The sequence below is a fragment of the Phaethon lepturus genome, unplaced genomic scaffold, assembly GCF_000687285.1.
Source record: "Phaethon lepturus isolate BGI_N335 unplaced genomic scaffold, ASM68728v1 scaffold27179, whole genome shotgun sequence".
In the NCBI taxonomy this organism is placed as follows: domain Eukaryota; kingdom Metazoa; phylum Chordata; class Aves; order Phaethontiformes; family Phaethontidae; genus Phaethon; species Phaethon lepturus.
The window spans coordinates 4676-20152 of NW_010565958.1; the positions used below are offsets into that span (position 1 = coordinate 4676).

At 40.7% G+C, this 15477-nt stretch overlaps 1 protein-coding gene across 1 annotated transcript; it reads right to left on the reverse strand.

The window, feature by feature from the left end:
• Positions 1-6732: 6732 nt before the first annotated feature.
• DBX2 (developing brain homeobox 2) lies at positions 6733-14574 on the reverse strand. Its single transcript, XM_010295342.1, has 3 exons — positions 14482-14574; positions 9644-9831; positions 6733-7202 (listed from the first exon to the last, which is right to left on the reverse strand). The coding sequence occupies exons 2-3, from the start codon at positions 9719-9721 to the stop codon at positions 6882-6884; spliced, it is 399 nt and encodes a 132-aa protein (XP_010293644.1). The 5' UTR covers positions 9722-9831; positions 14482-14574; the 3' UTR covers positions 6733-6881.
• Positions 14575-15477: the final 903 nt, after the last annotated feature.

The following is a 15477-nucleotide window of genomic DNA, read 5'->3' on the forward strand; positions in this document are numbered from 1 at the left end:
GGAACAACCTTTTCAGTTACACCTCCATAACTGCTGATATCCTCAGATATCTAAGACAGCTGATGTACTTTCTCTGCTAGAAGCTGTGAGTGTTCACAATTCCTACCTGGTCCCTGCTGCACCAGGTGTGGCAGAAATGCAACGGGTTATATGGTGCCTGCCCTGAAGAAGTTACTAGCTGCAATTCCTCGAGCAGTAAGATACTACAAACACGTAACAAAATAGCAGCATTCATGCGCAAATTTTGAAGACATTCTAGAAACAAAACACAGCTCCACATTGAGTAGAGGAAGGCTCCTGCGGGCAAACAGACAGACCCAGATTGGGTTGCCCACTCTGCCTGCGGCTGTCACTGAAGGTGTAGTAGTGATGTAGCAGTGATTAATGGTTGTAGCATCCAGCCCGTCACCCAGTGCAGCCGCAGCCCCGGAGCGCAGCAGCACGCTGACGTGTGTCTCCTGGGCCAGCAAGGGATTATTCCTGTCTCTGAAATGCTGAAACGGGGCAAGTGTGCATTCATTAAGGAGAAAAACGGTGTTAGGGTGTAATCCCTCTACACCCCGGCAGAGCCGGCGTTGCGGACAGGAAAGGTGACAGACACAGGAGGGGTTACCGGGCCAAACGAGGCGGACAGAAGGACGCTCCCTCCAGGACCAGCAGTGTCCGCCCTGTCCCATCCCACCCCGTCCCCCGAGGACCCCGGCCAGGGCTGCCACACTGTGCCCCAAGGGCGGGACGTGGCCCCCATGGGTAACTGGTGGCCATGCCCCCGTGGGCTGGTGGTGGCTGTGGCCCCAAAGGTGGGAGGTTGCCCTGTTCCTGTGTGTGGTGGCCATGTCCCTGCAGGTGGTGGCCATGACCCTGCAGGCAGTGGCCATGGCCCCACGGGTGGGGGAATTGGTGGCTCTCAGAATGAGTTGCAAGGTGACTCAGAAATCAACCGTAATGGCTACCAGGAACTTCCACAGTAGGGAAGACAGCCCAGGGGTTGTGGTTGAGGGTCAGGTGGAAAACGTGTTGCAAATGGAGCAGATCATAAAAATAATTCTGATCTCCTTCAACAAGCAAAACCCTGGGAACGTTTTGCTGTAGAGAAATAAAAGAACAGAGGAAATGAGGAAGCGGTGCCACAGGAGGAACAACAGTGCACCGATGTGTTACCCGCAGCCATTCGTACTCGTTGGTGTTACATTTCAAGATTTGTCTTTGGCTGAAGCGAGGTGCGTTGGTAAAACAAAAGCCTTCCTTCCTTCCGTCGACATTGCCTTGCTTCCTCTTTTGATTGAGAAAACAACTGAGCAGTTGGCTGAAAAGGGCATGTTTTTCTCTATGGCCACCAATGCCTCAAATAGAAATACCAGTGGTGGTTGTTTTTTTACACAGGGGACTACTTCATCTCCTGCAGGATTTCTCTCCAAGACAGCAGCGAAACTCGTCAGGAATATTTGAAAACGTAAAATTGTGCACTACAATAAAATGCTTTGGAGTTTAAGAATGTATCATTTTTCTCTGTGAATATTAAGAGAAACAAGTGTGAAAATTAATGGAACATCAGAAAATCAGGATGGTCTTCCAGTTAAGCGCTGGGCTCGTGCAACAATCTGTAACCATGTATGCTATAGGTAAGTCATGGTGTAATTTCAGTTTGTGGAACAACATGTTTCCAATAACTTTCCTTGTCAGCCAAACAAATTTAAGAATTAAATTTGATATAAAAGATATTTTTATATATCTTAATTTTTTTTCAGACCTTATTACATGAAGTGTTGCAGGATAGCCCCAGAATATTGACATTTTTGTATAGTCCAATTCACTTTTTTAGTTATTAGAAGTTGCCTTTGTATGCTAGAGATTTTCTTGTCATAACTTTACCATTTTTTTCAGGATGATGAAGGATGTGATGGAGACACTCTCAGTGGCTGAAAATTCATTTTGTTTCTTTCATAATGTGCTAAATGGCTTTGATTGATAGTGCATCTTAAATTTAGAGTGAATGTGATACGTGGTGACGTTTGCATGATAGATTAAGTGACAGATGTCACAAGAGAGACTTGTAGTTTAACTCTTATCTAAAAGCACATGATAGCAAAGCAGAAACAAAAGGAAACAGACTTTGAATGATACACATTAACTTTCAGCTACCTCATATCACATTCAAATGTTGACATGCAAAGAAAAAAATTACTTGGAAAAACTTAAGAATTTCTCAAGGGCTGGATGTCTACAAAAGGCGAGATGTCTGTGTGTTTGGGCAAGTACAGGAGGATCACTGTTGAGATGTTGCCTTGTGACATCCCCATCCACCATGGCCGGCTTCATTGCTTAGAAATGCAACCAGTATCCATAGGAAACCAAGGAGTGGGAGTTGCTGTTTTCTGGCAGCTCATTTAGGTGCGAGCCCACATGGGGAGCATCTCAGATCCAAGCTTATGTACCTCGGTGTATCTTACACAGCAGCAGTCACCAGGCATGTAACTTAGAAGCAGATCATTGAAGCCTTCTATAGTCAAAGGCAATTCCGTTCACTGTGCACCTTTCTCTGCAGGGGCCTTTTGGTCTCCCCATCATCCAAAACTAAGTCTCAAGTTAATTGAGCCCCAATTTCTCTCCAGGCCTTTCTTAGGGCACTGAATTTACAGCTAACTTGCTTGAAATTGGTTTGTCTTCCCTTCTAGTTTGTGACAATCAGTAACGCCCTTGTTGGTGAGAGGGTGCTGAAGCATGTGAATGTACTTAATTTATGTCGGTCTTTTGACTGTGGAACATATATTCATCAGAGGAGCTGTGTGCCTACAGTGATGGCAACTGGTATTTAAAACCCAGTACCAGTAAATCACAGTGGATAAAACAAATCTGATGTATTACTGCAGCTCAGGAGTGACATTTGACCGTTGTACTATTGTTCTGACACTGAAGTTAGTAATGCAGTTTTGTGCCTTAAAGCAGTCCTGTTCTCCTAAGCAGATCGTAACAATTAATTCCTGTTTGGCAAAGAATCAATAAAAACAAGAGAACCTTTAGAAAATTATTTTCTACAAGAAATCTGTACAACCAAAGTGTAAGTAAGTGCTGACAAAGGTGCAGTCAGCAAATCCAGCTTTTGGCGATGTTATATGAGGTCTGTGGAGGAGCTAGCTGGCCTCTCATGTTCACAGTCTCACGGTTGTTTACACACAGTAAAACATGACTGTGGCTGTGCCTGATGTAGACCGGCATAACCTGCATCATTTGTGATACCTTTTAAAGGACCAAGAGCCAGATGTAGAAATGGAAATCAGCACCTTCTTGTTAGGTATCAGAGAAGCTCCTTGGAGTGCCTGACCTTAAGAACAGACTTTCAAGATCCACATTCAGACCCACCTGGAGGATCTCCAATAGGTGGGGTGAGAAAAGTTTCGTGAGGCTGCTCAGTTGTGCAGCAAGATCCCTCCGTCAGCAGCACAGCCTGAGGGCATGGGAATCTGCAGCTCAGGTAACAAAGCGAGTCTCAGCCCTTTCTCCCTTTCCCTGTTGTATTCTGCATTACATTAGCACTGATAAGTTGCCAGACTAAACAGAGAGGTGCCCAGCAAGTATAAGTATCGGCATTGTTAATGGCCTCTGAAGAGGTGGTTTTATTCGTTGCCATTTGGAATTTGAGGTACCTGAACTCTGCCCAGCCCCGGGATCCCAACAAATGTCCTTCATAATATTCTACAGCTTGGAACTACAGTCTCAAAATGCCACACATAGGAAATACCTCGGATAGATACCCTACAGCCATGCTGGAAGGTCATCCCCCAGGTCATGTATTTGAAGTCCAAGTGATATGTTGCTGGTTTTAACTGTGAGATGACATGTGTAACTATCATCGCATCACTCCGTAACACCAGACGCATTCTATGCCCTACACTTCTGCAGTGTGCCTCTCGTGAAAGACGTCCAAAACCTGCTGGGGATTTTGCGTATAATTTGTGCTTTGTTCTTTTATAACTAGTATGCATACATTATTTGAAGAAAACTAATACTTGCTACGTGATCCTTCACACAGAAAAGACTGGCACTGTAACTGTATAATATTTTTGTATTCATACTGGGTGCTCTTTCTCACCAAGTTTTCACAGTATGGACTGAAAGGGAAACTTCTTTAAACAGCTTAAAATGAGAGGAACCAAGGTTGTATGTGTCATGGGCCTAAATACATTTTGACTAATTGACTCAGACTATTTTAGGTATAATTCAAAATTCACATGTATACTTTTAGGGTTTTTAAGAAAGCTTGATCAGCATTTTCAAGTAAAGAATGTTTTATCTGGCCTGTTGAAACTTTATTCTAGCTGTGGAATAAGAATACTGGTAGGAGGTGTTAGGAGATTTGGAAGGCCATGAAATGATGCAAGTTTTAATAGACTACAGTGAAACCAGAACCTGCTCAATTTAAAACACATATAATAACTGTGAAACCAATTCTGCATGAACCTTGCTTGATCTTTGCCTCAGTGAGATATCCTTCAGCTGTATTCTGTTTAGCACATCAGCTCAGTTTTGACAGCAGTTCATATTCGGTGCTTGCAACACCATCAACTGAAAGAATATCCCAGGGGGGCACTTTGAATCCCATCTCCCCTTGCCGTAAGCGTTGCTTCTAACACTGACGCTCAACTGACTTGCAGTAAAAGAATATGAGTAGCTGTGAAGACTCCCTTTCCCTGAAAGTCGAGATGGGAAACTCTAAATGACCCCCACTGTACACTGATTTCCTCCAAAATGGGAAGCACTAATGAATACCCCAACACACATGTACCTCCACTTCATAATTTGACGGTAATTTGGAAATACCTGCATGCCTTTCATTGTAGGCAGACACTAGGAAATGCCACTTCAGAAGAATCTGGGCCACCAACACTTGCCAGTCCTTGAGGTAGGAGCTAGTCAAACAGGGCAGGACTACGACTTCAACAGGACAAGCAGAAAGTAAATTCATCCCCATGTACATGTACACAATCTGTCCATCCATCACTAAAGGTTTTAGGCAACCTATGAGTTGGTTCTGGGATTTTGAACTGCAGGACAGGAATAAACTTCCCACATTACTGAATGGCATGTAATGCATGGCATACTAAACATGTTCAAGTGCCTTCTGAGGGTAGGTATCTAGGCAGCTTACACTAATGAGGATTTGTAACCACAGGAAGAAATGACTTCTGAATTTTTCTGTCATTTCTTTTTTCTTTAAAACAAGCATAGGAAATTACATGCACAGAACGACATATAGTGCAAGCCTAGGACTGCACAGCTGACCGCTTAGAAGGCAGGACGTGCACAAGGCAGGATACAAAACTCACCTGATCATGCATGAAGTTTATGATACAAGCTTCATCACTGCAATCTCAAGTTTTTTAGCTGCAGATGTATCTAAACCTCACCTCCCAGATAACACAATGTAACAAGGGGAATAGTAAATCATCTACCAAAAGGTAAAATGTTAAGTAACAATTGTATGGCTTTTTGAAAGATGTACAACATAGTTCAAAAAGCTCTGGAGCTCAAGGCAAGAATAATTAGAAACATTCATGGCATGCATGATAAGGAAAGCCAGACTAGATTATCATAATCATCTCTTTTGACTGTAAAATATATGAATCTGCCAGAAATTAAATAGTCCCTATAAAACAAACCATAACATTCTCCAAAAGGTTTTGCTTGTAACATAAAATACCTTTAGTCTTTCTTCTCAAAGGTATCCATAAATGTATGATAAAGAAAGTTTTGCTCCTGTTTTGAGTGACAAAGCCTTGCAAAAAAAAAAACCCTTAAATTCATAGAGTGATTTCCTTAAAGTGGATGAAGCAAGCAAATCATTTTAAATAAAGCAGTTTTAATAATATTATTATAATATTTCAGGCTACTTGTAGTATACAGAATATTGTCCTGTCTCTGATACAGACATACACTAATGTGTACTTATTGGCACCAGTTTAAATAGGAATAAATCAGGAATAAGGCTACTGTGGTATGCCATCTCCTTAAGTACTTCTCTGAGACAGCTGTAGTGGCAGTTTTTCCAATAATAGTTCTGTTGCTTAGTGCATTTGGGCTACAGTTCTGCATATCACCATTACAGTTTTGAAATACAGAAGAGATTACAAGAGATTGCACTAACAGTCTGACGAAAGCCACTGAAATTCAGAGTTAAGAATGCTGGAAGGTTCATCCATAGGAAAAAAGATAGGAGCTGGTGAATTGCATTTCCCAATACACATTCAAATCAAAGTGATTTAAACACAGACTATTTTATAGGATTGGTTGGTTATCTTTTACTGTTGCATACTTTACTAGGGTTATCAGCTGTCTAATAAAACTAACTGAATATTGATCTAGGTGAGGACAGATGGAGAAAACATACTAAAAATGTTTATGTTTATCTAATATGAACCTATTTCAATAATGAATTTCAAAAAGAACTCAAAGCAACTTACTACCTTGAGGGAAACAAACAGGTTTATTCTTATCTCGTGCACAAAAGGAATTAATTGGTCTGACTGCAATGAGAGATAAAAGTGATTCTCTATCAGTGTGTTTTTAATGAATATTGTACACAGCGCAAATGTATAAATCAGAGCACAACTTCAGCTTCATGGTCTTCACTTCATTTTACTTACCATCAGTTCCTATTTCACTTTTAAGGTCAGTGCAAGACTGGAAAAGACACAAGAAAAGACCGAGTATTGAAGAATACTTCTTAAATCATTAGTTGTTTGTCATTTTAATGGTGTTAGGCTTTAGCAAATTTATAAGGCATGAACTAGTTAGCTTTACAATGTCCAAATATTGTTAGTCTTACAAGACTGCTCATTCAAAGCCTGTGCTCTCCACTCAATTTACAAACTGCCCCTATTTCCTTAGGCTGATGATGTAACTGCCTTATTTGCAGTGTCTTGGCCAGGACAGAAATACAGTGGGCTTTGCGATGAATTTGCTCTTGGAGGTGGTTGTGTACTAGTCAGTCTTTCAGAATTTCCTGGAGAATTCTCCCTCCACCTTGGACTTGCCTGCTCCTGAGACACTTCCCACACAGATGGGCACGGGGAGGTAAAATTCATGGCGGATCGTGAGAGGTAGTTCTCCTGAAGACCTTCTTCTTGGAGGCACCTGTTTGAAAGTACTTCTTTTTCTTTGGAGTTTCGCCATTTCATCCTTCGATTCTGAAACCAAATTTTCACCTGTTTGCAAGTTAATGAGAGTTCATTATCATTCTTTTCTTTAAACAACTTTGCCCTAACAAAGTTTTTTTTTTCTTTACATCCCCTTAGTTTAATATTCCTTCCTTATTCATTGTTAGAGTAGATCTAGCGAAGCTGACTGATTGACATTATCTGAAGATTTTCCCACTACAGCTGGGCCAAATACTCCTTGACTTTCATCACCTCAAACATGTGGTTATTTGGCTTAGACTGGAAAAAGGACAGCCCAGTGGCTAGGGATAGAGCAATTTCCTATAGCAACATCCTTCTAGACAGAAAAGGATTCTCAGAGTAAATTAGCATCATCATTAACAAAACTAAATGATATTACTGGTGATGTGATAGCTTTTCTATTTAAGAACTTTTCTATTTAAAAGCAGCTCTAAGAACTATTGACTGTCCCATTCACAAGCATAGCTAAAACCAGCTTGGCCATATAGCTTCAAAATGTCTGTTGTGGTATTTGACACAGTAGTGAGGATTTAAAGACATTTTGTCTGCCTGACTACAGTTTTCCAGGAGCTGTCCAGACTCCACGTGTTTTTGAGGTAAAATCAATTTTTCAAAAACTTTGAGTTTGCAAAGCTTGATCACAAGTGTTCAAAGGCCTTTATGAAATGCAGGGAAAAGCCTGGGGAAATACACATCTAGGAACCGTTTTTTCATAAACAGAAGAAATGGAGGGGGGATTGATCAATCAAATTATCCTGATGTGTTCTATTTTCCTTTAAATTGTGCATTTAGTTCTAGTATTCAGGTACTTGATATGAAGACAAAGGGGCTATGATGTCAAAGGTTTGAGAATAATTGCCTTAGATGGCAGGTACCTCTGACCAGCACAACTGGTGAGCAAATTGAAGAAGTAACCTTCACAGTTACTGCTGTTCCTTTCATGAGGAAAAAAAATTAAAAAGACATGGATATCATCTGGTCTATCAATATAATGAAATTATTTTCCTGTAGTCGTAGTTGTTATCTATGCATCATTCCTTTTTTTTTACTCCCCCAGGCTCTCTTGAATATCAAGAACACAGAAGAAAAACTCAAGGAAATAATTGTAATATTAGGAATTTGACTACATATTGGGAAAATTTTAGGCAGTGCATTGGTGACTGTAATTGCACATTTTCATTGAAATAGTTTATCCTGCAGAGATCACAGCTCTGTTCATCACACTGAGAAGCACTACACTGTGCTGCTTTTTTTGTTTATAGTTGCAGTGCTTGTGATGGAGTCAGAGACATTCAGGTTGCAAGGAACCACTAGACCACAAGACCTAACCTCCTGTGCAAAGCGGAGCCAGCCGCCAAGTTGGATCAAATTGTTGAGGGTCTTGTCAAGTTCTGAAAACCTCCAAGATAAAGTGATGAGAGCTCCCATCACCGTTCCCAGGCTTTTCTGCCCCCCAGACAGCTTCTGCCATGCATATCTCAAGCACTTTCATTCCTGCTGCATGCAAGTAAATAAAATTGCACTGTCACTCTCTTTCAGCTGTACAGTAGACATCTGCATCTACTGCAGCACTCCCAGAATCCCACCTGCCAGCAGCTACCGTGTTCATTTTCTGCTGTTACATGCCCGCACAAACATTTTTTCCAGCTTCTTTCAGGTTTTGTGCTCTTCAAGCCAGGTACTTTTCCTTTGGTTTTATCTGCAGCTAGGTCAAGGCCCTGAGATTCCAGATTGGGCTACTGCCACTCGGCACCACCATTAACATACTCGTTCAGTTAGAACACTCACTGGAGGTATTGGACCCTCAGCCAAACTCTGAGGTCCTGCAGTAGGCCAACTCAGACTCATGTGAAAAATCCCATGAATTGTGAATTGGTAGGTGAAGTGGGAGCATTTTAGGAGGTCACCTGCAAAATGTTTCCTTCTAGAGTTTCTCTCAGCTCCAAGGATCTCTTTCCTTGTGCAGCTAAATTTGTTTCTGTAGGGATGGTTGCCTGTCTCTTGGGGCAGAATTGTTTCAGAGCACTGCTGTTGATTGCATTGTCACTAGCTGTTCATCTGTGAGTGCAAAGGGTGCTCACAGGAATGCAGGAGGACTCTATGCTCTGCTATTTTCTGCCTGGATCACTGCCTATCAGGCAATGGGATGGAGCATAGTTCCCTACCCCAAAGCTCCTGGAGGGGCTCTGTCAGACAGCAAAATGGGAGATGGAAATGAAATGCAGAGGTCACATTTCTCCCACTTTCTGTGAAAATGGAGCGATCAACTTTTGAATTTACACCTTCAGGAAATAAACTAGGAACCTGTTCAAGCATTCCTTGGTTAAAACTGCCATTGATTTACTGAGGTCTTTGCTCAGTGAAGGAGCTCACGGCTGCCCCTGGGCTGTTCAATTTTCATCCTTCAAAGCCATTTTAAAGATCTCTCCTCAGAAAGACGAAGTCACAGATGTTCTGTCATTCCTTACCTGAGACTCCTTTAGACCCAGGTTAATGGCCAGTTTCTTCCTGTCTGTTTTACTGATATACTTCTGCTTCTGAAACATTTTCTCCAAAGCTTTCCTCTGGTCTTCAGAAAAGACAGCTCTTCTTAATATACCTCTCCGGGCTTTGGAGTTAGACTCCTGGGTCAGAAGAGGCAGGACACTTTCCTCTCCTAGTGGAAATGGATGAGAGTTTCACATAATATCTAACACATATCAGAGAAATATTAAGTGCTGTTCATTACAATGCCAGCAGACTACTGTCCCACTTTTGATTTGTTGGTGTTATAAGTGTGTCGTAATGCTTCAGTCATGTTCATTAAGGACTAAATCCTCACTTGGATCTAGAGGTGTTGTCAGTGGTCAAAAGTCTCCCCTTGACATGGTAAAAAGTAAATCAGATGAGTTCATAGAGGAACATTCACACAGAACTCATGCTACTGTAAAATTCAAATACAGTCAGGGAGAAACTGTTCCACTTTCCTTTGCATATTATCATCAATGAGTAAACTGCAGTCGGTTTTCCTAGGAGTTTATTTTCTCCTTGTGTGAAATATAGAACTAGATAAAAGTGGTCTGTAATACTGATTCAAGGACAATAAATAGGCTTTCTTTAGTTTTGTTTACTAATGAAAGGCTTTCAGAGTGAACTATTTCTCAGAAAATCCCTGGCCATTCACTTACTCATTCTGGAAACTGCAGCAATTTCTTTACTACAGGATTTGGGGAGTACTTGAACTTACTCCTTTGAGACTGGTTTCTAATCCTTTGACATCTCATAGCAAGTCCTGGGAAGGCAGTTTTCAATGAATCCAATCACATCCCCTTGATCCATGCCTAGAGGGAACCCTACCCTGGAAAACAGCCTCAAAGCTGGGGGAAAGAGCTGCAGTGGAGAAGCAGAAGCATTTGTATTGTCCCTTCATTGGCTTCACAAGAGCACAGAAAATCCAAATCCAGATAAATCTCTTGCCTTCCTCACACCCAATAAAGCCTAAAGCCATAGTACTTTCCCATGCTCCCTCTCCCCTAGAAGGATGTGGAGTATGGGGAGCAGTCCCTGGTGAGGCTTGGCATGCCTCCAGCACTCCCAGCTTCCCCAAAGGCTTGCCCAGGGAGCCGTACCAGAGGCCAGCTGAATAGGGCCTGTCACCGGGTGTTGGATGTGATAATTGCACGGCAGTTGCAAGCAGGCCAGGAAAGAGCTGCCCCTCGATTCAGAACCTGTGCCATGGCTCTGTAGCCACTGACACCTACGATCTTTCTGTGAGAGGGCAGCCACGAAGCTTTGGTGTGCACCACATGCAAGTTAGACTCTACAGATAGAAGCTGTCCTCCTGTTGTCCACCTTCCCAAGTACATGGGCCAAGATTGCCATCCCAGTTTATAGTTACAGCAGCTGCAAAGGTGTGCTGCTGTTTGATTTCTGCCAAGGATCATTTTCATATCAAAGCCAATGGCAAAATTCCCATGTAAAGCAGATTTTCTAAAAGATTGCACATTCTTCCATGAAAAACTCTATCTATTCTAGTCAGCTGTAGTGGGGAGGGGTAGAGGGTGTAAATAAATTTGTTCAATAGATGTAATGCTCTTGAAAATACTAATTAAATCCAGATGCAGCTTTCACAAACTGTTTCTTGGGGCTACACCACGTTTCAACTTCTGTGTATCTTTATGTGTTTCTTTAAAAACCCACAGAGAAACAAACATATACTGAGAATATTGTAGAACTGTGTATGTACAATGGTGAGAAACTGAAGTGTATATGTGTATGTCTTGCAAAGTTGACTAAATATTTTTGTGGTGCATATGTGACTGGTTTGATATTACATACATTACCCCTGTATCCTGCCTCACTGTGACCAGTAGAGGAAGAATATCAGAAGCTGAGCAGGCGTACAATGATCCTTCCCTAAAATACACTGCCACTGTCAAACTTTACTGATTTAGGGACCATTGAATTCTGCTAGACATGCCTTTTTTGAATTTTTCTACACTTTAGGAACCCATCTTTATATTTGTCTCCCATAACAGCCTGTGGCAAAAAGTGACTATTACGATTTAAAATGTTACAGTATAAATAAGTCTAAATTTATACAGTTGTATTTCAATTTTCAAAACTATATTATATCTGAGACCAGATACAAAAATCATAACCTACTGGTTACTATCCTGGTATTTATGACACAGTGAGACACAGTCAGACTCCATCCAAACCAGAATAAACTATCTGCTGAACAAAAGTCAAAATACCACAATGGAGGTTTCTGCAAAGGGAACCCAGGTTCATATTTCTCTGAGGAGTGCATAGTCCCCTCATGACCCCCACCATGAGCTCCCATCCTGCCCAGGAAGCTGGGGGCAAACACTGGCCCTTCTTCCTCAAGCATGTTTTCTCTCCTTCTTACTTGAATTTGGTGAATTTAGATACCTTCTTCCAGGTAGCCTCTGAGCAGTTTCTGATGAATCACCAGCCATTCTCAAGTTTACTGGAAGGTATAGTCTGACAGCAGAAGAGCTGGTACCTTCTCTCATCCCCACCATGGGAGATGAGAGACACCAGCGAGGGAAGAGGCGTAACAGGGTTGGTCCTTGCCTCTTGGCCTCCATTCCACAATGGAGTTGTCAACCAAGGACAGAGGACGCCAGATTATGTGACCCCTTAAAATTTGTCTTGCCTGGCTGGTTGTTAACAGTCAATCAGCAAAGAAACAACCTCCTGCCAGAGCCCTGAGGTGCCAATTAATTCCCGTACAGGCAATATGTAGGGTACAGCTTAACACCTGTATTAGACTAACTTAATAGTAAAGAATCTACACACTCCAAGGCGCAATATGTGACTCATTTTAAAAGATTAACTAAACAAAACTTAATGATGTGCAGAATGCTCACAAGCATTAGCAAACAGTCACTAAGTCAAAAAATTTGAAACTGGTGTTTGGGATAATGAATGCCCAACTGATTAGCCTTGAGAATTTTTTTTAAGAATACCCCATATTCCAAAGTGCATTCTGACTGTTCACACAAAACCTGAATTTTGGTTTGTGGATTAGAGGATTTTTCAGTACGTTGGGATAGGCAGTTGTCGATACATTACAACAATTCTACCAAAATGAAATAAGTCAGTTTGCAGCCTGTCTCTCTGTATGTGCATGAAAAGGTTTAGTGCTCTGCTGACATAAATGTGAATCTGTTACCAACTATTTCCTATGTTGCTGGTTTGATTTTTGTTTTGTTTTGGGTTTTTTTTAAGTCTTTCCTTTGTATCCTAATATATAGTGATAAATGTCCTCTTAATCTGTGGAACAATCTTCATTTGCCTTCATGGCACAGACCACCTTGAAGGAGCAAGTAAAAGCTTTAGTCATGGTTTCCATTTTTTCATTTGAATTCAATACATTCTAGTTAAATGGACAATTAATAGGTCACTTCCAAAATAGTAGTGTATCAGTCCTGGTTAATAAACAATCCCCACAGTTGATAATGGGCCTATGTATTCAGCAAGTCCCTGTATACACTCAGCTCATCCACTAAATCCCTTTTCAGGTAGACAGGGTTATATGGGAAGATGAGCTAGAATGAGTCTATAAAAGTCAGTTTCATTCACTGCTTTATTTTTCAGTCAAGTGCTTTAAATGGTGTCCAGAAAATCTCTTGGAATGTGAGACAGGAGAAAAGACTGGCACATAGAGTATTGCTTTATGGCCATACAAAAGGGCAACTGACCCTTGCCCAGGCCTTTTCAGTGTGAAATGGTTCCTAAAGTTCATCTGCACAGTGAAAAATTGTGGTGAGGTCGCGTGTGGATGAGTAAAGTGAAAGTGGTGATTGGTCATGGTGCTGTCAGCCATTGTGGGAGAGCCAGGGCCATGTAAAACGCTCTGTGGGAAAGTGTCAGCCCCCTAAAGAGGTGCTCAGAAACTTGCAGCTCATTAAACTGCCAGCATTTGCTGCCTCACTTGTCAGGAATCATTCAACTTAGCAACTGCCCTTCTGAAACATTCATAAAACACATGCACATAGTCAGGAAAGGATTGAATGCAACTGTGATAAAAAAGTATATGCTAGAGCATGCATAAGCTCCAATTTTCATTCGGATTTGAGATGTGATTTGTGCTTTTTCTCTGTTTTGAAGGTTGAGGAAATGCTGCTTCTGTTTGTATACCTGAGCCATAAACATGTAAAAGCATGAAAATCCATCCTTACACTATGGCACGCAAACTTCACAATCAAGGTTAAATTTAGATTTGGATTAAATGGAAGTGCGTTCCAGGTCTGAATCCTGAGCGTATAGTGTATACTGGCCAAAATTCTCTTCAACTTACTTCTTCGTTTTTTTACTTCTAATTAAAAAAAGAAAAACAAATTAAGCTTGTATATGCATTTGACTGCTACAAAAAGAATGATTGTTTTATTTAAATAATGCTAGGGCTTCCTGAATCATAATTTATCCCTACCAGACTTTAAAATGCAGCATCCATTTTAAGATCTTTCAGCTCTTTTCTTATTTGCAAATGTTTATTGACACTGATTTTTAAAAGAGTTACTGATTTTAAAGAATCTTTTCCAGCAAACTGAAAACAAGGAGCTTTCCTAGGTTAGCTCTGTCTGGGTGTCTCAATGGCATTAGAAACCTCTCACAATTGCTCAGTGTACTTAAGTTTGATAAATCTTTGGAAACCCTCTGAATAGGATTGCTGTGATTTTACTAAGGAATTAGCTGCTGCCATTGCATCACCAATTAGTTTTCCAGAACACATTAAATCCTGCTGCTTTGGTTTACAGAATAACTCAAGCATTACTGATGAAGCATAAAAACTTACTTGGAAAAGCAGTGGGGGATGCAGGGTGCTGACAGGACCCACCGCAGCATGCTGAGTAGAATGGCGGGGCTCGGAGAAAAAAGTGTTTGGAAAGAGCTGCAAAGAAAGCATAGATCTAATTGATTATCCATTGAGCTTAGGTGATATTCGTAACAACAGTCCTCCAAAAAGTCAGTGTGTAAAGTCCTGCCCCACAAGTCCTTTTCCCTTTTTTCAAGATGGTGATATTTTTAAGGCAAACAATGATAAACCAAGTAATTGCTCTTTAATTTAGCAAGGTTATATTACATGCATAGCTTAACTATAATATGCAAAACTCTCAATGCATTTATCACACGAATGAAACTCGTGTGATTTAAAATTTACTTCTGTAATTGCTATAATTATGGGTTTTTTCCTAAATGCTGGGATTGAACGTGTTGTTTAAATAATACATTTTCAAAATAATTAGTATAATGCATCTGAAAAAGTTATTCTAAATAACTCTAGTAAGCATGATATACTAGAAAAACAGAATCTGAAAGTCAGTCCTGTCTCTTCTGCTTGTACTCCAATGCTGTTATTAGTACTCAAACCAATAAGGACTTCAATAAATAAGAATGTTTTGCAAATAAATTCTATAAAATGCAATGACACAATCCAGCTGAGCTCTACAGGCACAGACTACAGGGCCTGATTCTGCTACCCTGATGGTAAATTCGTTCTTGCTGGGAAAGTGCTCTAAATTTAAATAAACCACTTGCTGAAGAAGGCTCTGCTTAATATAATAAAAAATTGTAAAATCATCCCACAGAATTAGGTAATATTTGGTAACATTTCTATAAAATTTTTTTAACCAATTAATCAAAAGTTTCTGTTATGTCTAAAAAGTGCTCACAAATCTTAGAAAGGTCCTCATTATCTAGTAATCCCTTAATTTTTTTCTATAGAGCTCATGGGCTTTTCCACTAATCTTAATTACCTTTTTAAATTTGCTCATACTAGTCAACTATGAAA

What these genes read in the sequence shown, in the direction of transcription:
- DBX2 (XM_010295342.1), bottom strand. Translation starts at nt 9,721, where the DNA reads ATGTTTCAGAAGCAGAAGTATATCAGTAAAACAGACAGGAAGAAACTG. An exon ending in TGGGTCTAAAGGAGTCTCAG is followed by an intron (nt 7,203 to 9,643) that starts GTAAGGAATGAC and finishes ACTTGCAAACAG; the next exon opens with GTGAAAATTTGGTTTCAGAA.